This window comes from Mixophyes fleayi, chromosome 5 (assembly GCF_038048845.1).
Source record: "Mixophyes fleayi isolate aMixFle1 chromosome 5, aMixFle1.hap1, whole genome shotgun sequence".
Taxonomy (NCBI): Eukaryota; Metazoa; Chordata; class Amphibia; order Anura; family Limnodynastidae; genus Mixophyes; species Mixophyes fleayi.
In genome coordinates this window covers 164868560-164892967 of record NC_134406.1, presented here as the reverse complement: position 1 = coordinate 164892967, position 24408 = coordinate 164868560, and the positions used below count along the sequence as shown (strand labels likewise).

Genomic DNA, 24408 nt, shown 5'->3' with positions numbered 1-24408 from the left:
TTAAGTTACTTAAAATAATGTGTTAGAATGTGGGAAGATCAAGATACACTTAAAGCGCAAGTAACGCGGCCAATTGAATTCCCCCCATAGTGTAATTCAATTCAAATAAATGAAAATATAAAAATTGGTGCCGATTATGCCCGTACCAAATATAGAAATAATAACAGTTGGAAGATAAGAAAAGGAACAATAGAATACTCTCATCACATTCATCTATTCCTCAGATAAGCTGTTATCATTTCTATATTTGGTACGGCATAACTCACACCTGTCTGCTGCCATTCCTGAACAAGTTCTGCACTGGTGGGAGTGGTCTCACTCACATGAATAAAGAATGGTACCAAAACATTCTCCAAGAACAACTTCTCCCAACTATCCAAGAACAGTTTGGTGATGAACAATGTCTTTTCCAGCATGATGGAGCACTGTGCCATAAGGCAAAAGTGATAACTAAGTACTCGGGTATCAAAACATTTAAATTTTTGGTCCATGGCCAGGAAACTCCCCAGACCTTAATCCCATAGAGAACTTGTGGTTAATCCTAAAGAGGCGGGTGGACTAACAAAAACCCACAAATTCTGACAAACCCAAGCATTAATAAGGCAAGAATAGGCGGCCATCAGACAGTATGTAGCCCAGAACTTGATTGACAGCATGCCAGGGTGAATTGCAGAGGTCTTCAAAAGAAGGGTCAACACTGCATAAACTTCAAGTAATTGTCAATAAAAGCCTTTGACACTTATGAAATGCTTGTAATTTTACTTCAGTATACCATAGCAACATCTGACAAAAAGGTCTAAAAACACTGAAGCAGCAAACTTTGTGAAAACCAATATTTGTGTCATTCTCAAAACTTTTGGCCATGAATGTATGTATTAAAACAAATAAGGAGAAAAGAGCAAAGCATCTCCTTCCACCATCAGAGTTTAGCAAAAGGTCTGTTATTGGAACAGAGGAAAACCCTAAATCCAGAGAAAATGGGCGTTCTCACTGGGGATAGAACTTTTCCATTTTTACAAGTACCGTCGCTGTCCTCCTATCGCTATCGCCATCTCAGGATGATGATAGCAGAGCAGGAGGACAATAAAAAAATGCTTTATTAGTTAAATGAGTACTTGAGAGAGCCACAATGTAAATAAGTCAGATTCCAGTGCAACACATACACATAAAGATGTTGATTACAGACTTCTTTTAAGAAGTCCTATCACATATAGACTGAATGGTCTTATGTGGTCATAAAATTCAGCATTTTTTTATGTTGTAGTTGATCTTTTGTATGCATGACCTTTGTAATATGTGAAGATAGGTTTTATGATGAACCTTGAGTATTTAACACAGGTAGTAAACATTACAATCCATTTTAAAAGGCTATAGGTAACTTTATACAGGGTCAAAACGTAATTGTCAGGCATTGCCAGTAAAACTAGATTCAGAGAATACATGAACCATGTAGTGATAGAAAATAACTTATCACTGAAATTTATTAATAAACTATCACTGAGGCAGCCAAACTGTTGTGGCTGGGAGTGGTAAGACTTAACTTACTGATTTTCCGGGCCGTCTCAGAGGACATGCGCATGTGTGACCTGTTTGGTGGTTCACAGATGTGCAGTGCTATCGCTGACAGTAACCATTTGATAGATAGGGCCCTAATTGGGAGTGTATAAAGGTGATGAAACAAGGGGAGGGCAGGCAAATTTTAGCCTGGGGGGCAAGACTCAACTTAGCAGCCTATAAGGCACATTTTAAAGGAAAAAAATGCAAGCAGCCCAGTGACCCAGCCCAAGGTAGCCCACTATGGGACCACTCTGTGGGGTAGACGCTCCCCTGCCCCCCAGCCCAAGGGCATAGACTGTCTTTAGACATAATTAAAGACAGTCTATGCTGCTTTCAGGGAACCTATGTCTGCAAAAAAAGCTTTAGGTAGGGGGATGATTACATCTGGCCTAATAACGATCCTATATACTTTAGTAGGATCTTTAATGGGCAGTGCAGTTGTTTTGGGTCCCCATATGCAGCGATATAACAGTATTTGTGGCCAGCATAATACCTCACCATGAGTGAGGGGTTCAGTTAGTGGGGCCTTATCTTTAACCAAAGTGACCCAGCCATTGCCCAGTGCAAAGCATAACTGTAGGAATACAAGGAAAATGAACATCTCTACTCACCGTGCGCACACAAACAACTGCTAGTATAGAGGCTCCTCCATGTAATGGAGTTTGATCCACGGAGGGCACGTGCAACAGTAGTTAGCATCTGTAAAAAACAAAGATACATTAGCAATATTCAATATAAACACTAGTTCCTCAACAGAGGTAATGTATTCTGTCCTAAAAATTAAATTTCTATATAGCAGAGACTAAAAAGATAAGACTAATACTTCTTCTAGTTTGTATGAGCCCATAATGATTATGATGCCAGAAATTACATTGTCGCAAAAAGGCAGAAAATGCTGTGAAAAGATGACTGCTATTGGCCATCCCACCGCCTAGGCAGGCCTTGAAGCACTGCAATCATATCATGTTTACTAAATTTGATTATAATGCCCTTTTTCGTAGCTAATTAATCATCTTTAGTAAATAATACTTTGAAAGCCAAGAGAATAAGAATTCTTGGTTAAAATTGCATATTATATTCAGAACATAATAATTTTATAGTGCAGTTTTCAACGCTGAAAAAGATGGACATTACAAGGGACATACTTTAAAAAACTTGTTCTGGAGGTTTGGGACAACTATGGAATATACTACACAACAAAATCCATATGATATTTTACATGGAAGCTGTCAGACGACGACAATCTTAAGATGGAGGAAACAATAAATACATTTTAACACACTTACATATAATGATATATTAATGATAGTGATCTATGAACTAGGTGTTATTATTTTTAAGTGAACAAAGATAGCCTTGGGTCTACTTATTTGTATGCAGCTATTAGGCTGATTCTTTATTGCTGCTTATAAAAAAAAATCACCTATCATCACAATTTGTCAATAAAATATTGTCTAGGCACTATTGGCCCGAATCAGTAAGATTTAATGCACCGCTTTCCCCAGGCTAGTCTGAGAAATATGTACATGTGTGTCCCGGCTAGCCAGTTCCAACATGTGGAGTAGAACTGAAAGACTGGACTTGCAACAAATAATAATAAAATATGTAAAATAAATAAATAAATCACAGCATAAGCATTTTTAATTCATTGAATTAGTTTTTAATCCATTTAATAAATTAAGTACGCTTATTTCCAGTGAAATCCTGTTATTGGTGCTATTGCATGTATACCTTGAAGCCCTATTGCAGACAAAAACTCACATTTTCGCCGGCAATAGAGCTTATCACCTTTTGATTGTTCAATACCTTGAACAATAGTTATGCTGTTGGGAGATTTTATAAAGATCACAGGGGTACATCTATTAAAATATCCCGGTGATAATTCAGATATGAAAAAAATTCTTTATCGATACAATTTAGGAAACAAAATATAGCTGGGACAAGACAGTGGTACTCAGCTGCCTCTGCAATGGTAATAGCTAAGTTGTTAAGTTACTAATTTATAGACTTTCACATGAGCGAGCACTTGGTTGATCGCTCATGTGAAAGTCTACTATTTATTAGTGTATAGTTAAAACTAAATGATTTAAAAAGCGAAATTTTAAAATTTCTGAGTCTCGGTCAGGCTCATATGCTCAAAAGACATGAAATAGTATAGTTCAGAATAACATTAATATAATTAGGGAGCTGCTAAATAATTGATAAATATTTGTATTTAATAAATTAGCTGTATATAAATATCCAAAAAGCACTCAGGATACAATATTTGTGATTTCACTTCTATTGCTGTTAATACTACCGTAGTTTTATTGTGTAGTGTCCATTTATTTCTATTCACTCTTGTTTAGTATTATAGAGTGTCCCTCCTCAAAAAATAGGAATTTCTCAATGAGTGTGCCTTCCTTATGGGTAGTACTTTCTTTCTTCTCTTTTTACTGATAAGCTGTGTCTGGACTTATATGAGTGTCACATGGGCTGCTATCAATTTAGCTTCTATTATTACATATTCTCTTTACAGCTCTGCGTAATATGATTGGCGCTATATAAATAAACAATAATAATAATAATAATAATAATAATAATGATAAATTGCTGAAAACTGGCTAAATTCCCTGGCAATTAATAGGTTGTATTGAGTTAACACTTATTTAGTACCAGAGCACTCTCTTGATTCGATGTGAAGGGGAAGGTACAAATACTCCTGGATGTAATGATTCTCCCCTGACAATACTGGTTTACATTTATCAGTGTGTCATATTGAACATCATCACTGTTTACAGATTTCTGAACTCCAAATTCCAATTAACCTGTAATTTGGGGTAACATTATAGTACTAGTCTATTGTATAAATCATCTAGATGGAGAAGGAGATGGTTCTTTATATTAGAACTGCAGTTGCACATATAATGGACACATATGGTGATCAGCATCTATTATAATAGACCCAATGTTTATGCAAGTTGTTCTGGTTGTTCTGGTTAAATATATATTTATGTATATACATATATATATATATATATATATCTATCTATATCTAATATATAAATGCTTAGTGGCGTCTGTCTGTATGTGTGTGTGTGAAAAAAAAAACCCCAAGTTGCAGCGCCACCTGCTGGGCGGAGTTATTCACTGACCTACTAAATTCTTAGTGTGTGTGGGAAAAAAAATTCAAAAAGGGCTGAAATTTGGTAGGGCTCAAACTCATTTTCGTGAGGTAATTTTACCTCATGAACACACATGTGTAGAGGCGTGCGTTAGTGTGTGTGTGTGTGTAAAAAACTATTTTCTCAGAAAGGGCTCATCCAATTGACCTGAAATTTGGTATACTGACATTATTTGACAAAAAAATTAGAATAGTCAAGTCAGTTAACTTCCATCATCCCCCCTTCCCCCTGTGGGAGGGGTAGTAAAGGCTAAATTTACGAGTTGAGGGGTCAAACTCATTTTCGTGAGGTAATTTTACCTCATGAACACACATTAAAAAGGCCGCTTGCGTCGGGAAGTAACGCTCTTCCCCTGAGGAGGCCTGGGCTAGGCCCAAATGCATGACAAGAACCTTTTTAAGACCTTAAGTAGCTTGATTTGACTAGAATGCATGAGTATCATGCACGGGTTAACTTGTATATAATATAAATGTCTAGTGGCGTGTGTTAGTCTGTCTGTGTGTGGAAAAATAAAACCAAGCTGCAGCGCCACCTGCTGGGCAGAGTTCTACACTGACCTACTAAATTCTTAGTGTGTGTGGAAAAAAAAATCAGAAAGGGCTGAAATTTGGTATACTAAGATGTTTTTAATTTGTTAATTTAATTTGTTAATTGTTAAAAGTGTTTATAAAGATTTAAAAAAAATATATATATATTTCTTGAAGGAGAAGTGACAGTTGGGAGTGGTTGGTGGTTGCCGGGGGTGACAGTGGGGAGTGGTTGGTGGTTGAGGCCTGGGCTATGGCCCAAATGCATGACAAGAACCTTTTTAACACCTTAAGTAGCTTGATTTGACTAGAATGCATGAGTATCATGCACGGGTTAACTTGTGTATATATATATATATATATATATATATATATATATATATATATATATATATATATATATATATATAAAACTTAATGAATAGTTTGTTATCTAAGCACCTCCTCCCTTTGCTTTTCTTTTACTAGACAAATTGATAACTAAGGTTAGATGTGTGGCACAAGGACAAATTGTGATGCCTGGGGATTTTAATTCTCTTAAGGACACAACTAAAGGCAGATTATCAGGATTTTTACGGGATAATTGATGTTTGTAGGTGGAGTTATCTTGATCAACATACCTCCTCTTGTCACTCTAAAACCCATAGGTCATTGTCTTATACTGAAAAAATCATGTTGTCTAATGTGGTTTCATCAGTGTTAAGGAAGTTACATACCTTATTATGCTTCTATTTGTGCCCCTATTGAAATGACATCACTGAAACCCCCATCCAAATTTTGCTATGGGGTCTGGTAATGTAGTTTTCCACCCTTGGCTACAGAACTGGAGCCTGAGACCACAGTAGAAAACAAGAACACTCTCTTCATAGCATTGCTTTCAATCTGACCTCAATCTAATAAATCTAAATCATTTTTATTATATTATTATTAGGTTTTATTTATATGGTGTCACAAAGAGTCTGCAGTGCCATACATAAAGCATGGACAATACAGAAACGACATACAGGGTTTCCTCCAGGTACTCCAGTTTGGTTGCAGGGAAGGCCACGAAAGAGGAGGTTGCAGTAAGCACGGCGTGAGATAATTAGAGATTGGATGAGAGTTTTGGTGGCATCAATGGAGAGGAAGGGTCTGATATGAGCTGTATTGTGGAGATGGAAGTGGCAGGATTAGGTGATGGATGTGGGGGGCTAAGGAAAGGGAGGACTCGAGGATGACACCCAGGCATCAAATTGGGGAAGAGATGTTGGCATTGGCAACAGTGATTGAGAGAGTGGAAGGGGAGGATAGTCTTGAGAGACTAATGAAGAGTTAGATGTATGCCAGTTTGCGTAGCATATTGTGCACCAAATCGCCCAGAAAATTGAAGCACATGTATGGCCTATACAGGCATCTGCGTTTCTGTCACTTATTCCTGCCTGTTCCTTGAGAGGCGAGACAGGGCAGGAAAGGGGCATTCTATTGTTGGCCCAGTATAGTAAAAAAATGTTTACGTAAATGCAGCTCATGAATACCTGCAGAAACACACACTCGCTGATGATGAAGGCTTTGTAAACCATTAGCAAATGCTGCTGATGCTGAGGTGGACTCCTCTTGAGATTCTTATGGCTCTGCATATGTGCGGAAATACACTCATCTTACAAATCTTTTTTAAGAGTAATTTATTCCCATTTTACGTCCAACTCTGCATTAGCCTCAATATATTTTAAATGATTACACTCTAAGGGCTCGTACACACCTGATAATGCACTGTTAGACTGCCAACCAACACCTGAAAATCTCATGAAAAATAGGATAATAGGTTTCGTATAGGCTAGTTCCCAACATTTCCTTCTGAATGCTCTCCATCAGTACAGTAGATTTTATTGGTAAAAGCGCAGTGCAAACAAAATGCATGGAAAATGCATTGAAACACATCATTAAAATGCATCTAAAGTGAGCATTGGTTTTAAAGCAATCTACCCATTTCCAAGCACATATATGTGAATAAGCCCTAATGGTTATCTACCTAATAAAAGTCCAGCCTGTGTTCCTTATATCATTAGATACACTGTCTGTGAGTGTATTTAACAGCTATAACCTCCTGCATTGAATATTATGGTTGCCAGGGGCAACTATTTTAAATGCCAGGGAGTGTGAACACCTTCACCAGCACTTCACCCCCACTGTCTTTAAGGTCACAGTGCAAATAACTTCATAGTTATAGCATAGCCCATGCATTACATGGATAGGGCCTTTTGCTGTTTTCCTGCAGGGCTGTGTCTGCTATATTTCAGCTATTGAGTGTGACAGGGCGCCCTGAAGGCCTGGTGTTTAGACATGCTAAACTAGGTTTGGTCTGTGTAAGTCACCAGTGGATATGGGATATTTCTCTATAGGCTAATCCCTGACTTTTGGTGTCAGTGAAAGGTTTGTTTAAGAAATCTGGAGTCAGGGGACTCTGAGTTGTTTTATAACTCCTACAAAGACGCTGGGTGGTATGTACACAAATATACAATTGTTAGCAGATTCAGACTGTTATAAGGAGGCATGTATAGTTCTATCTATGATAAGAGCCTAAAGCTGGGTACACACTATAGAAAATTACTGCAGAAGTGATTTCTGTAGCCATTTTAACAACGACTGAAAGTCCAAATGAGCATGGACATTTATGTGTACACATCTACATGATTTACCTTCATCTGTCATAACCATCTGCTGAAAAGATTATGACTCTGCACACTCTATTGAGATCGATCTGCCTACATTGCTAGTTACATTTATTTTGGTAGATTAGGGGGATATATTTTATTTTATTTGAACCATACAAGGGGATAAAGGAGTAGAAAGGTTAAAACAATTTCACATAGCCATGCTTTCTTTGTTACTTACATATAGCTAGCAGAATCCCAACAAATATTTGTACTTTACAGCACAGGATTTCTAGAGGGGGGTTTCAAGTTTCTGATTTCTGAATAAAAAAAAAATGTTGCTGCAATAAGGCAGCAACTGTCACCTTGATATAGTCAAATTGTTTCAATGTGCTGGAAGCAGAAAAATTACCAAGTGTAAGGATCTGAGCGCTGTTGACAACAGCCAAATTGTGATGGCTAGGCAACTGGGTCTCCAAAATAGCAGGTCTTGTGAAGGGCCCTCTTAACAACATTTGGGGCCCCCGGGCACAGCAGTGCACCAGGGCCCCTATATATATATATAAAAAAAAAAATGATTATATATATGGGCCCTGCAGCCCAGGGGCCCGTCAGAGGCAGCGAGAGAAAAAAGTTCCTGTAAAAAAGGAGAAGAAAATACTTACCTTGCTCTCAGCTGGCGATCCGGCTCCCTCCCTGGTCTCCTCCTCCGTACTGCGCTCTGCAATGGATGTCAGGCGGGCGTGATGACGTAACGCCCGACATGCACTGCGAGCGCCGTACGGAGGAGGAGACCAGGGAGGGAGCCGGATCGCCAGCTGAGAGCAAGGTAAGTATTTTCTTCTTCTTTTTTTCAGGAACTTTTTTTTTTTAGCTGCCTCTGACGGGCCCCCTGGGATGCAGGGACCCCGGGCACCTGCCCATCGTACCCTATGGAAGAGACGGCCCTGGTCTTGTGGGGTATGCAGTGGTTAGTACCTACCAAAGTGGTCCAAGGAAAGGCAACCAGTGAATCAGTGATAGATTCATGGGCGCCCAAGGCTCATTGATGTGTGTGGGAAGCAAATACTAATTTGTCTGGTTCAATCCCACAGGAGAGCCACTGTAGCAAATATTGCTGAAAAAGTTAATGCTTGCTATGATAGAAAGACAAAAATGGATATATACCGCACCTGGTAGTTCCAACACCTCCCTAGAAGAATGGTTCAATCTTTTGATAAAGGAATCTTAATATTATCCTACTTAATGCCACCCATTTATCAGAAATAGAGACAAAAGTGAAAGAGAGTGTATTGTTGGGGCACTCAGGAAACCAATATAATAAAACATATATAGAGTTTATTGATATAAAAATCCCACTGTCTCTATTTATGATAGAAAGATGGCAGAACACACAGTGCATTGCAGCATGCGGTGTATGGTGCTGCGTAGCTGCAGACTGGTCAGAGTGCCCACGCTGACCTCTATCCACCGCCGAAAGCACTTGCAACGGGCACGTTAGCACCAGAACTGGACCATGGAACAATGGAAGAAGGTGGCCTGATCTGATGAATCATATTTTCTTTTACATTATGTTGACAGCTGGGTGCATGTGCGCCATTTACCTGGGAAAGAGATGGCATCAGGATGCCCTATGGGAAAAAAGCAAGCCAGCGGACGCAGTGTGATGCTCTGGGCAATGTTCCTGGCATTCACGTGGATGTTACTTTGACACGTACCACCTACCTAAACATAGTTGCAGAGCATGTACACCCCTTAAAGGCAACGGTATTCCCTGATGACAGTGGCCTCTTTCAGCAGGATAAAGCGCCCTGCCACACTGCAAAAATTATTCAGGAATTGTTTGAGGAACATGACAAAGAGTTCAAGGTGTTCATTTAACCTCCAAATTCCCCAGGTCTCAATTTGATCGAGAATCTGTGGGATGTACTGGAAAAAAGTCAAAGCCATGGAGGCTCCACCTCGGACTTAACGGATCTGCTGATAATGTCTTGGTGCCAGATACCACAGTATACCTTCAGAGGTCTTGTGGAGTTCATGCCTCGATGGGTCAAAGTTGTTTTGGCAGCACAAAAGGGATCTACACAATAAAAGGCTGGTGATTTTAATGTTGTGGCTGATAATATAATATTATAATCCTCTATTACCACTACTCTGCATTTGGTGACTTCTTTGTGATAATTATGGTTTCTATAGTCTGTTAAAGTGAGTTTCTCTACGAGAATACAGAAGGTGCATGTGTGCTTTGTTCACACACATAATAGCAGAAATTTTCTTTTGCTTACTTTATGAATTGTCTCAAAACATTATGACAAGAGATTGAATTGCAAATGTCACCAACTACAAGAATATATGCAGAAGTACAAATTTTGATGACAACTGTTGTAGCAGTGTTTTGTAGCAGGAAATATATGTAACCCACAAAACCAGACACCAGTGAACTATTACAAGCCCTCCCGGAAAAATTACTCATTGCATGATACGTGACTGTCAGATTCTTGGATATGGCAACGTCAGGCACCCACTGACATTGCCAGCCTTTATTCATCAATTCCTTTATTTATTACAGTGTAGTACTGTAGTTTAACCTGTGATTAAGTTTACATATAGAATTGTTAATGGTTGATGTTCTCACATAATATTCACTCCCCTTCTTTACCTCTTCTTACCAATCTGCTAATAATAAAGGACACAAAAACAGAGTTTGTCAAATAAAGGAGTTTATTACAATACAAACCTTCAATGGGGGAGGAGAAAACGGTAAGCAGTTCTGCTAGGACCAATTCTCCTAATATCTTGATATCAATACATGGGGAACCATTATACCCGGGCGCCCTCTTATCCTTAAACATGGGTATGCCTTATTCTTATCCCAAGCATCCGAGAACCTGAGTCCCTTCTGGACTGGCAGAGCTCAGTCAACAAACCTGTCCCCTAGGGTGGTTCCTGTACTGAAATTAAAGCCTTCTCTTCAAATTGAGGCGGGTTCAGTCATTACATAAATAAAGCTAATGTGCACTCACCAAGCATATTCCACCGACTGCTCAATGTTTTCCATCCATCAAAAAACAAACCTCAAACCAGCTGGTGTTGGCTCTCAAACCACCAGCGAAAAAAGTCCCACACCGGGAACAAAAATAGCACGTGGCAACCAAGCCAAAGGGTATTGGAACCCAAACCTAAACCGTCTCACAAGGCACCTGCAGGGACATCCAAAAAAAGGCAGGAAGGACGGGTGTCTTGTCTTGCGGACTAGAGGCAGAACACCACTAGACAGGGACATTTATAATGTGGCATAAGTGACCTCCCACAATAACACAGCAAAGGGCAAACCGCAGATTCACTTTGCCTGTCCACTTTAACCCGTTAGAGAGGGACAAATAAAGTTTCTAACACACACCTCAACTTTTAATTTCCCTTTGGCTTAATTCTGTCAGGCGCCGTCCGCCGCACTGTGCATGTGTGCAGAGGACGGATGCCTGTCTTTCTACCGACTCGCGTCCCGTTGCCTAGCAATGGGATGCACATGCACAGTAACCACCGTGTCCCGTTGCTAGGCAACGGGATGCCTTCTCCTCTTTCTGCCAGTGTCTTCAGCTGCATTTGATTCCAAATTGTCACCACCTTATCAGGCACCACTTTCCTCTATTTTAGGAACCTCCCAGCTTCAGACCTTTGCCAGAGTATTGGTGTTCCAGTCTCCAGCGTTCCAATTATCTGTTCCTGTTACTATTTCCATTGCTGACCTTTGGCTCGTTTCCTGACTATTCTTTGGCTTTGTGATTCGGTATCTCGTGTCCAGCAAGTTCCTGACCTCGGCTTCCTCTGACCATTCTCTTCGTTATACCCTTGTGTACTTCGTCTCAGCTGTTTGCATCCGCCATCTGCTCTCCTGTGTGTGCTCCACTGCACTGGTGACTAGTTGGGAGAACCGCAACCTGCACACCTCATGCAGCCAAGCCCATACCTCCTTGCGGGGGGTGAATACTAGGGTTGTGTTAGACTCCGCGCCTCTCAATCTAGTTGCGTCAATACCGGTCAGTGGCCTCTAAAGTACTATTGTCGTGACAAATTCATTCCTCAGTTATAACACAAACTTTTATTAGTTCATTTCTTTAATCAAAGTGCCATTATGCCCTACTGTTCCTGTTCAAGACATCAGAGGTAATAACATCTAATATATTTTTTTTTCACCATCCTCACAAACAAAATGATTAAATATGTAATCTACACAAACCACACTCAAACACATAAAATAAAAAACATTAACAATGAGTAGAATTGTATTGGTGCTGCTCTGAACCAAACATCCATTTGCTGCCAGCTCCAGACCTTGTAACGGAAAGCAGGAAAGTAAAGTGCGCAAGTCTGACAACAGTGAAGTTACTCAGGTGGTGGGAATAGACAGTTTGAGTAAGACTACAGGACCGCAAGTAACACTCTGCCATCCAATATACTTGTACAGGTGGCATACAACTGCATTGTATGTCTCCATACCTATCTCTCCACAGATCTACAACTTGCTACAATGATTGATTCAATGTCATAAGCAAAAAAAACTGACACATTGCTAGTGTTGTCTACTACTAAAATCAAGTTGATAGTTTGAAACCAACAGGGAATCTATGGCAGAATCCAAAGTGCCTACTAAAGTGCATAGAGATCCCTTGTCTATTTGTCGGTCTATCTGTCTGTAGGCATTGAAGTCTGAACATACAAGACCACTTGTTAGTTGCATTCTAACACAAGATGAATCCTGGGAAGAAGGCAAAGCTTCTCTGGCAATCGCTGCAAAGACATCCATCACTGGGCACTACTGCTAACATCTAATGATGCTACATCTGATAAAACCCCACAAAGTGCAGGTGCGCCCTTAATCAGGCTAACTGTCAGAGCTGTCTATTTCAGATGCTAGGGCATGGGCAGGATCCGCAATCACTGACACATCCACACCTGTCACAGGAGTGACATGAATTGGTTTGTTATCAATAGCAACACTTGTGGGGAAAATGTGCCTATTGTCCCAGACTGCTGAAACAGTCCTCCTCAAAACTGGGACTAAATGATTCAGGTGTCTGACCTTCTTTGTGGCCACTGCTTACAAGCGCGAGAATAGCTTCTAGTCACAGGCCAAGGCGACACTTATTTAATCTGCTCCTTGGGCCTGGTTCATTAAGGATCTTAAATTAAGAGGTATCTTATTTCAGTCTCCTGGACAAAACCATGTTACAATGCAAGGGGTGCAAACTAGTTTTTTGTTTTTCACATAAGTTAAATACTGACTGTTTTTTCATGTAGCACACAAATACTTGATAGCTTATTTGGACACTGAAATTTAGAGTTGATATTTGTGTGCTACATGAATTATAGCACGGGGGGTCCAGGGTACTTAAGACAGGTGGCCCCTATGATGTAATATGGTTATCATTTTAGCCAAATTTTTGCCAAATACATATGCAATACTGTGTGCACTACTGTTAGGTGCACAAAGCTCTGCCTTCATGAGCAGTACAGTGTGAAGCAGTACTGCTTGTGAAGGCAGAGTTGTGTGCAAATCCTGACTAAGCGGGACAGTCACCCAAATTCAGGACTGCCCAACCAGATTCAGGACAGTTGGCATACTGCCCTACTCTCTCCTACCTGTTCTTGTCACTTTCACTGGTGTCTTTAGCTCAGTTGCTGCTTGTCTGGATCCTGGAATGTTGGTGCCCTATTTGGAAAAAAAAATGGATACATGAAATTTAGAAAATTCCAACCACCCCAGGCGTTAAATCAAAAGCACCCATTTAAAATAATAGTATTCATATATGATAAATAGAATTCCCTCCAACCAGCCCCAACATTAAATTAATAGTATTCCCATTTAATAAATAAACCTATTTTCCTCCCTCCAAACAGCACCAGCAATAAATTAATAGCATTTACGTTTACTATAACCATTGCTCACAACCATCCCCGGCATTAGATAATTCAAATCCACATATAATAAACAAGTTAACCCGTGCATGATACTCATGCATTCTAGTCAAATCAAGCTACTTAAGGTGTTAAAAAGGTTCTTGTCATGCATTTGGGGCTAGGCCAGGCCTCCTCAGGGGAAGAGCATTACTTCCCAACGTAAGCGCCCTTTTTTAACGTGGTTTTGTCCACATGTCACCACCTCATCATTCTTCTCCATCACCTCATCCTTAATCTCCATCATCTTACTGTTCTAAAACCTCTCGATACACAACGTTTCTGCTAAACACCTTATCGCTGTGCTCAATCAGTCTTCCTTGAAGGGCAGTATTCATAACCTGCACTTTCACATCACTGCTTCTCCGTACTCGTGAAAATGCGACATACAATTGTCCATGACCAAACACAGGCTCTGGTAAATAAATACCTACACGGTCAAGAGTTTGAGCCCTCAACTGGTAAATTTAGCCTTTACTACCCCTCCCACGGGGGGAAGTGGGTATGATGGAAGTTAACTGACTTCACTATTATAATTTTTTTGTCAAATAATGTCAGTATACCAAATTTCAGGTCAATTGGATGAGCCCTTTCTGAGAAAATAGTTTTTTACACACACACACACACACACACACACACACACACACTAACACACACACACACACTAACACACGCTGCTAGGCTTATATATATTAGATACCCCTCCTTTCCAAACTCAGTCCCACATTAAATCAATAGCCCCAAACCACCCCATCATTAAATTAAAGGTCCCATCACTCCATCTTAAATTAATATGCCCCTCTATTAAATTAAATTGCCCTACCAACATCCCACAAATAAAATAGCACCCATTATAGAATTAGCCCCACCTACATTACATTATATTAATAGCCTACCACCCACCCCCATTATATTAAGACCCCCTCCCTTCCTTAGCTTATTATATTAACATACCTCCCCCTCACACATTATAATAAAATACCCGCCATTCTCCGCCTTCCTTCACACTTACCTTGTTCCATCTGCGCTGTGTAGGAGAATCTTCTGTCTGGCTCTGGTGCTACTCTGGCCACATGGGGCGGCAACTATGGGGTGCCTCCCATGCCAGGGCTACCAGCTCCCAGTGATAATGGCAGTGCACTATAGTGACCAGGTAACTACCATACAATCTCCCAGTGATAATGGCAGTGCACTCTAGTGACCAGGTAACTACCATACAATCTCCCAGTGATAAAGGCAGTGCACTCAAGTGACCAGGTTGCTTGCACTAGGACTTTAGTTACCAGCTAACACAGAGAACTGGTCGCAATGCATCATATACTCTCCCTGTAATAATGACAATGCACCTGGTGACCAGGTAATTACCCCAATGCTCCTAGTTACCTGGGTAGTAACTGCTATATATGTGGCTGCCTAAAAGCTTCAGTTCCCCTGTAACTATCACACACAAGCACCTGGGTCATGTCACCCCCCACCAGTGCACCCCTCATTGTGCCGCTGGCCGTGCCCCCGCTCACACCGATCAGGAAGGGCCGCTGGTGACTGTGCTCCTGAACGCCTAGACTCCCCACTGAAGCCATGCCCAAGACAACCTGCGGTCAGTGGAGTTTAGAGAAGAACCACATCTCCCACAAGCAACACTAGAGTGCAGAACCTAAAGCAGCGAGGAGAGCCGCGCTGCAAATCATGCCCGGAGTTGTAGTTCCGTGTGCCTGCCATTGCTCATGCGAGGCCTCCAAGAGCATATGACTTGGTAAGAAGTGACAGCTTAGGACATGTGAGAATTGTGACATGGTGTGACGCCTGGGGGAGAAAAATGTGCCGCCGGAAAATGCTGCTGCTCAGGCAGACAGATCGGCCCATCTAGCCATCGGCCCTTCTGGCATTTGCTAGAAGTGCCAGATGGCCAGTCCGCCCCTGAATAATAATAATTATAATAATAATAATAATAATAATAATAATAAAAAATACTTTACAATATACAATTAGCCATTGTAGTCAATGAACATTTGAAGGATAATGACTATCATGCCCTGTAATAACTGTTTTGTCCTAAACCAGTTCTCATTATTCATTGTATGAGGATGGTGGGTCTTTTGATGTTAGTGAAGAGGAGGAAATACTGCAGTATTTAGCAAAGCTGTAATGAAAATTAAGTTATCCCCCTATCTGCCTTATTTAGGGGTCTGTTTATCAAGAATAGTAATAAAGTTCATATCAATTCTCAGCTCCCTGGCTGGAAGCAGTAGTGCCAGTTTGGTGTAAATCTGTACATGAGCACTGGAACTGGAAGCCTGAGATTCACTAACATTTTGAAAAAAAACTTTAATAAATAATGTAATTAAAGAAAATGCTGTATTTTACTATTCCATTTTCCGAACAGTACCCCTGCTGAGATGCAGGGCCGGATTTACCACTAGGCAACCTAGGCAACTGCCTAGGGCCCAGCGGTCCCCAGAGGGCCCTCCCAGAGTCGACGGTAAGTGGGGTAGGCAAGGCAGAGGGGTGCTCCCTTCTCCTGCCATCCACCTCTGTTTGCCGGTATAGTAAAGAAGAATCGCGGCTGAAAATGGATTTAATAAAAAAAAAAATAAGTCACCTGACCGCGCAGCGGCTCCTGGCTGCCTCCTCTCCTCTTCTCTCCCACTGAATGTTGGGCGTGGCGTCATCATGCCCGACGTTATTTTCAGTTAGGATTCGTCGAGGAGCACTGCCGGAGCAGAGAGGAGCAGCGGCACCATGACATACAAGAAAGAAGAAAGCAAGACAAGAAGAACAGAACAGAAGAGAACAGAAGTTAAAGGTAAGTTAAATTACAGAGGCACATAGGGTGAGGGGCATGAGAGAAATGTGGAACAAGCAAGGAGGGCACAAAGGGGATGAAAAAAATGTGGAACAAGCAAGGAGGGCACAGAGGCATGAGAGAAATGTGAAACAAGTATGAAGGGCACATAGGGTGAGGGAAAAAAGAGACATGTGGAACAAAAACATGGATGGCAGTGTGAGGGGAAATAAAGAAGGGGAGCAAAAATTTGGAGGGCACAGTGTGATGGTGAAGGGTGCACAGTGTGATGATAAAAGAGCAAAAGCATGATGGAGGGCACAGCGTGATGATGAAGGGGGTACAGTGTACTAAAGGGGAAACAGTGTGGAGGAGGAGCAAAAGTGATAAAATTAGGGCACAGTGTGATGAAGGAGGGGACATTTTTTTCTCTTCTATACTTCTCCAACTAATTTGCCAAAATACATTTTTTGTAAAAGGGAGCTGTGAGCACTTGCGCAGGCTTAGTGTGCTTGAACTGGGCGTGCAGGGAATGAAGTGACATCATTCAGAGGATCCTATTATTAAAATATAATTATCTCTATTGTAATAATGTAAATGTAAATAGTGCTATGGATTGTTTCACAGATGGGGGCCCCAAACCAGGATCTTGCCTAGGGCCCCATGAGGTCTAAATCCGGCTCTGCTGAGATGGTGGTAGCAATTGGAGGGCAGCGATTTTACTCATACTATTGCTGTCTGTGTTAAATAGGCTTCCCTGTGCTTTGCATGGAGAAGCTTTGCCGGAGGCCCCTGGTGAAGGATAGTCTTCACCAGGCAGGCGGCTTTGATGAGTAGGAAAAAGCCCTAAAAGGACTTCTATCCTATTGTTAAATAAACCCTATAGAGTTTAACGCATATAAGCATAAAAATTCTGTCACAAAACTTGTGAACTTATGTGTGTATACAACAGTATTTCTAAGTCACTCATACAAATGAGTATACTTATGCCCAGCGACAGCGTAGAAAAATGTCTTGACAATGTTAGTTATACATGAAAAGTGGCATTATTTTAGTATACACAATATAATATAATGGAGTACTGTATCACAAGAAAAAATAGTGTCTGGAAAGTGTTATCAATAAATGGGAACATCGCATTACCCTATTCGGACACAATATAATATAATGAAGTAACATATACATAAGAGAGAATAGTGTATTGATAGTGTTATTAAGAAATGTGAAAGTCACATTTTCCCTATAATAATGTAAATTATTAAATACAAGCAACCCCACATACATATTTTACTGCTTTAAATCCAATGAGAATCTTCATCACTGCAGTAGTTGAAATGGAAATGACAAATAAAAAAACCATAGATGGCTGCATATTTACCTAAAATGGCTGTAATGGAAATGAATGAAGCACTATTAACTAGAGGGGGTCAATGCACAAAGAGCCAATCAGAAACGACTAGATAGTTCTGCTGGTGTTATCATAATTGTGTACCTTTACACCAGGCTTCCGTTACCCGATAAAGATATAAGAAGAGTATCAACGGTGCATCTCATTTAGTCAAATCTCTTACGTGTGCAAGCCCTTACTGTACTCAATAATTGCCCCTCCTTGCTCTGCCTTTCCAGCTATAAATGGTGACAATTCGAAGAAGCTCAAAAATAATTATGTACGGATTTTGGTGTGCATGGACGTAGTATGGCAATGTATATATTGACGCCTGAAAAATTGACTTACATCCAACTCTAAATGAGGCCCTAGTTGTTAGATTTGCTGTGAATGGGGCAAAAGTAGAAACTAAGCTAAATAATATAACCTCATATACATACAGCTCTTTTTTTAAACTCATGATGGACTCTGAATGTAGCCTGCCCTATTGTTTGTCTGCTAAGTGTTTGAAAAAGTGTAATGTGTATTCAGCCAGCCATTGATATTAATATTTACTTTGTACATACCTGAGACAGGACAGTGAATTTTACAGCACTTCTATCATTCAAAGAATATTTCATTTTAATAGTGTCCATGTCACAATGATACTAGCAACTACTAACGAGTTTTGGTGGCTCAAATCATCGTCAGGAAATGACACTTTGAATACATTGTACAAATCACTTTAAGTACAAAGCTGGTAAACTATGTAAAATTGTCACATAAGTGTACAAAGTGACTAGAATCAATCAGTGTTCCGCCCTCTTGACTAGTTATCTTCATATCCGCATTTTATAGTTCTTCACAGGGTGTGTAAAAGCTAATATGTTTTACTATAATACAGGTTATGCTATATTAGATGTATGTTGATCATTAACTTGAAGTTCACAAAGCTGGTCCACATTACAGTTTTATTGCATTTTACTTACAATGATTGTGTCACCTGTCATTTTATTGCTTGTGTACACTAGTGCCCTAGAGACATAAAAGCTAAACAGTCTACACTAGCCTTTGTATTAAAAATAGCAAATAACCAGCCCTAGCTTGTACATTGACAGTTAATCATAACACTCCACTGTGTTTTGTGTCTGTGTAAAGCCTCTTGAGATTGGCACTCATAGTACAAAACTTAAATATCCATGTGAGGATATCACCCTTAGCTGGGATGGCAGTTACCCTCTGTGGGATTCAACTCACTCGGGAAGACCAGAATATATCCAAAATAAGGCTTAATTACGACACCACAAGACGTTCACAAGATGCAGGGTAAATAGAAGCATGTATCCTCCAGCAGCCATTGTTCTAATTACAAACCAGATATAAGCTACACCTCATAACAATGGACATTTGAGACAAATGGTAATTATCTTAGCTAACACAAGCAAAATTACTTCTGCTGTCCTGTTACTTTCACACAATATGGCCATATTCTTTATATTTCTAATACACAAAATATTGCAGGTAATAGCAAGGGCAAAATGTACCTAATAACATGAAATAATAATACACATAATACACCGATGCTCTGGTGTATATACTTAGACTGGGCCAAGGATTAAAAAGTACATTAAACTGTGAGAAAGGGGCGATGAATAAAAAGTCCCCAGTCCAGTAGCACCATGTTTCGTCCCAATCCAGTTTATGGAAATTAGAAAAGAGAGAGAGAAATTGTTGTGGTGAAATTGTCTCTTTATTACAAGTTAAGCAGTGCAGTTAGTAGCATGAAAGGACCTTAGAAGACACAGCAGATGTTTCATGAACAAGCTAAACTGTTTTGCCTTGATAAATTCAGTAAGGCTCCACAAAACAGCTGCTGTTGTTGAGAGCAATTTCTTTTCAACTGTAAAATAGAAAAGTCGAGATTTCTAAGTTACATTCTTTAGGGATAACATTCAAATAATATGTAAATAGTATGTTACTCAAATTTTTAAAGTGGCTTATTTCCCATTCCCCTAACTACCTGCATTTTCAGTATTGTGGAATGTTCTATCAACAACTCTTCAGTTTCCTCAATGTAGACTTTCCTCTTGCTATTCGCTGCTCCTTCGATGGATCTAATAAGGCTTGCTGTCATTGATGGTCATGTTTATCTTTCTGTATCTGGCCTAACATGCCTGCCTAATACAATACTATGGAGGGCATAGAGTTATGTGCATTGACAGTCAGTGCATGCCTAGATATAACCCAAGTATATATATATATTGGTATTACTATGAATGGAAAAACACTATATATACTGCATCTGTGTTTCTGCCCATTAGGAATGAATGGACGAACATGTATGACACGCTTCATATAAACTCATGTCCAACTATATACATCAAGAAATATTTACTCTAACCTATTTATAGCTCTTTGCAAAATAAATTCTTAAACAAACAGCACACAAACATGTATGTTTAAAAACTATGAATTCCAATTCCCACCAGTATACTGTTCTCCTCAACAAGGACAAGCCGGCTCACGCATGCACAGAGGGACCCTTAACAGGCCTGACGAGCGGTAATATTCCTCTTACAGATGGCCAGTGCCACCAAACTTAGTTTGGTGGATGCAGAGGTATAGTGTGGAGCCATGACACCTGGAGCAACTGTATGCCCTCTGATATGTCCATATGTATCGTATGAAATAAAGATTCTCTCATGTGATAGTATTGATTTGGGATTTGTTTTGAGAGACACTTGCTGAACAGCCTTAGACTACAGGAAGCATTTTGCAACAACACAATTACTATATCAGGACCCAGGGGAATGGCTTAATGGCTTGAGCAGAATGAATTTGGGTTTATAAGTTTGTGTCTTCCTCTATTTGCTTTTCATAGTGGTAAACTATAATCGTTGGCTCAGAAAAACTTGGGGGGCACCCTTATTTGGAAGGTTTAGTCATTGCCTGCAGATTGTTTTTGATCAGCAGTCAATAAACACCATTACCAACACCAGGTAGACAGAAGAAGGGGGAGCTCAGTTCTCACCCCTTTTCAGCTTTAAAATTAACGGGAACGCACCCATTTTAAAGGTAGAAGTCCCCGCTTTCTTGTCATATTAGTGTGCCCATCTTTTCTATTTTAATGTTTATTTTAAATAAAAATAAATAAATAAATAGAAGTGGGTTGTCTTTTAGAGTCACAATCCCTGTCCTATGTGTTGCTTTAAAAAAAATGAAGGGACATGTTTATTTGAAAAAGATAATATTTATGTAAATACAAGGAGGCAGCAATTTTGTAAACCAAATTTCTGCCTCCTATTTGCAAAATACACAGTGGCACCAACATCTGAAAGAGTCCCCTTTATCAAATAAGGAAACCTCTTTTTATTTCATGTTAATCGTAATCACCAGACAAAACAACACATTCTTGTAAATAATAATAAGTATTAGGTACATTTTGGTACTCCTTGCACCCGTTTACACTCAGTCAGTTGATACAAATGGGTTACTGTTCTGGTTGGGAGAACATCAACTTTTCAGAGAGGTATGACAATCCATCTTTTTCAACTGGTTGACCAACGTTAATCTAGTAAATATATGAAAAATGTGATGTTTCCTGTGTTGCGCCACCTCCTGAAAACTATTGTGCATTGCAGGCTATAAAGTTAATTGACTGATTTTTTTATGCAGAATGATGTCTAGATTTCTAAATGTTATGCTCTCCCCACTTTTTTTATTACTTTTTTTGTGCCCTTTTTGCCACTTTTTTTTTTACAATGCACTCATCTCATATTTGAAAAATAAACAATGCAGAAATGTTGTAGTATCATATGGAGTGCCAGGAGTACCAATATGTAAAGTCAGCTCATAAACATGGAGTACCATTCTTATCTGGAGAGCTGCAGCTATTCAGAAAGGTATAATCATACTTGCCAACTCTCCCGGAAAGTCCGGGAGATTCCCGAAATTCGGGTCAGTATCCCGGGCTCCCGCGAGAGCTGGCATTTCTCCCGCATCCCGGAACTCCCTTGTAAAAATGACGCGAGTCACTGAGAATCGCATCATTTTGGCCCCGCCCCCGCAACAAAACGTAATTTTATCGCGAGGGCGGGGCCAAAATGACGCAATCCGAGTTCACCCCGTCCCTCCGCCCATTAGTCACGCCCCTCTCCCGGACGTCGCCTAGGCAAGTATGGGTATAATAATTTAGTTAACAAGTGAAAAATGCTTTATTTTCTACTATTGTGCCACGTTTCAGGCAAACTAATGTACATTCTAGACTTGGATTATAAAGAAACTAGTGGTATTTAATGAAAATGCAATGTCTTCTGTATAAACAAAAGTGCAAAGATTGGTTCAGCGCAGGGGCAAATTAAATAGCAGCAAAAGATTTAAAGGCTACTTCCAGTATTTCAAGGTATAATCTGACAATTATGCATGCAAATAAAACTCTCCATTAGCAGATGAAATGTCGAGTGGGTGACTTCAATATCTATGTTATTAACCTTTCATATATGTTATATGCGCCTTACTTGAAAAAAAAGAAATAGTAAATGAATAAATATTTTGACAGTTTACATAAAAAGACATGTACTGCGAATGATTACACTTTGTGCAAATAAAGTCTTAAGAAGTCATTTGTCTTCCTTATTATTTTATGCTTCCTCAGATTACCACATCAGATTAAAGAGTGATAGTGCCTGAAGGCTGTTGTCACATAAATGTTTCAAAAGCTATTGGTATGTATGAAATAAAGTATGCATGGGAGGTTCTACTTGCAAATGAGTCTCTCATTAGTGCTGTGCACAGTGTCACGTAGCCATGCTTCCTCATCTTAACCAGGACTGGCCACAAACAGCATTTAGTAGAATCATTATCAGTGTCCTAGAAAAGATTACTTTTATCTCCTGTGTGTACTTTTATCTTCTGTGTGTATGCTGTAAAAAATCTACTTTGTGCTGGACAACAAATTAATTAAACAAAATGTGTGTTTGTATGTTGTGCAAATCCTGTTCATTTATTGCAATGAATGCATTGTATCATATATCTATAAATATAAATATATATATATATATATATATATATATATATATATATATATATTAGGGCTCATGCTAAGTTACAAAGCACTAGCTCTGAAATTATTACTTTATGTGCTTGTGCAGAAGTCAAAACGGCATATTGTACGCCAACAACGCAATTTGGGCTCAGTTTAGCAAGAGTCCATACAATACACAAGTAACATCATACACCTTTGGTAGACTACAATCTCCATCCTGTGTACTGAATGTAGAGCAGACAGTTATGCAGTTTTACTGCATTTTAATATTCCACTACAGTATTTAAGAATAGTTCCATTAGACAGAATAAGTGGAATCGTGCTCTGTAGTTGGTTAATACTGGAAAAATAGAAGCCTTTCCAGAAACAAAGACCTGGGACTCTGCCTGGAAATAAAAACATTTGGCAACTGCAGTACAGAGAAAAAAAAAGAAAAAAATTGTAAATAAAACTATACGTGTCTCCCAGAACTTTGACAGTTAATAATGCAACACAAATTCTACTGCTAAATTGCATAGTTTTCTCTCAATTAGGAAAAGACAGATCTTACCTTTTTATCTGCTTCTAACAATGGACGTGTTTCAATCCTTGTTCTGCATGGTGCTCTAACTATGTGAGTCCCTATATATATAGTAGCTGAAACTGAAAGTAGGTGTTGATAGCTCTCAGCCAAACCAATCTCCTCCACTATAGGAAGTCAGACAAAGAAAAGCTGCCGAGCTGACAGGTGAAGATGAAACATCCTAAGTGGTCCAATTTGCACTGTATTGTATTCCATATAGATATTATCATTATTATTGTTTTTTTTATATCATGCCACCATATTATGCAGCTCTAGAGAGAGAATATTTGTGATATCTCACTTTCTGATTTATGAATTTATATTATCAAGAAATCTACTGTTATTATCTGCGAAACCTACTTGTGATGCTCCATAGGAGCTATGAGTCAGCAATATGAAAACTTTAAGGTAATTCAAGCCTTGAGCAAAAAAAAAATAAGCGCAATAGTTTGACCATGGGTGAATTTTTATAATGAAGGCTTGTTCATAATTCATTATATATTAACCTTCATTGTTCATGTTGTTATTAATATTTTATAGAGTTGCCTGTATGACCTCCTTGTAAATCAACCCTGTTCTACACCACAATTATTCCTATTGATAGGTAGGGTTTCTCAAATGTGGACGCAAGTCAATGAGATTTATTCACAATATGAAAAAAACAAAGATACGATGCAAAATCCATTTAATATGTTGATGGTACACACTGCTTTTTTTTTGTCGATTGTACCCATGGATTATTACATTAGGATGACACTGACTGAGGGCGGAACTAATATTTGCTTGGGATGATGTGCTTATGGTGTTGATCTTGGGCGATG

At 39.5% G+C, this 24408-nt stretch overlaps 1 protein-coding gene across 1 annotated transcript in view; it reads right to left on the bottom strand.

Moving 5' to 3' along the window:
* Positions 1-23651, bottom strand: part of LOC142157760 (cytochrome c oxidase subunit 4 isoform 1, mitochondrial-like) — a 67937-nt gene extending 44286 nt beyond the window's left edge. The window contains exons 1-2 of the mRNA XM_075211311.1: positions 23576-23651; positions 2169-2256 (exon numbers count right to left, since the gene is read on the bottom strand). Of these exons, the coding sequence (XP_075067412.1) occupies positions 2169-2256 (88 nt within the window). The 5' untranslated portion in view covers positions 23576-23651. The remainder of the gene's footprint in view (positions 1-2168; positions 2257-23575) is intronic.
* Between the last annotated feature and the right edge of the window lie 757 nt (positions 23652-24408).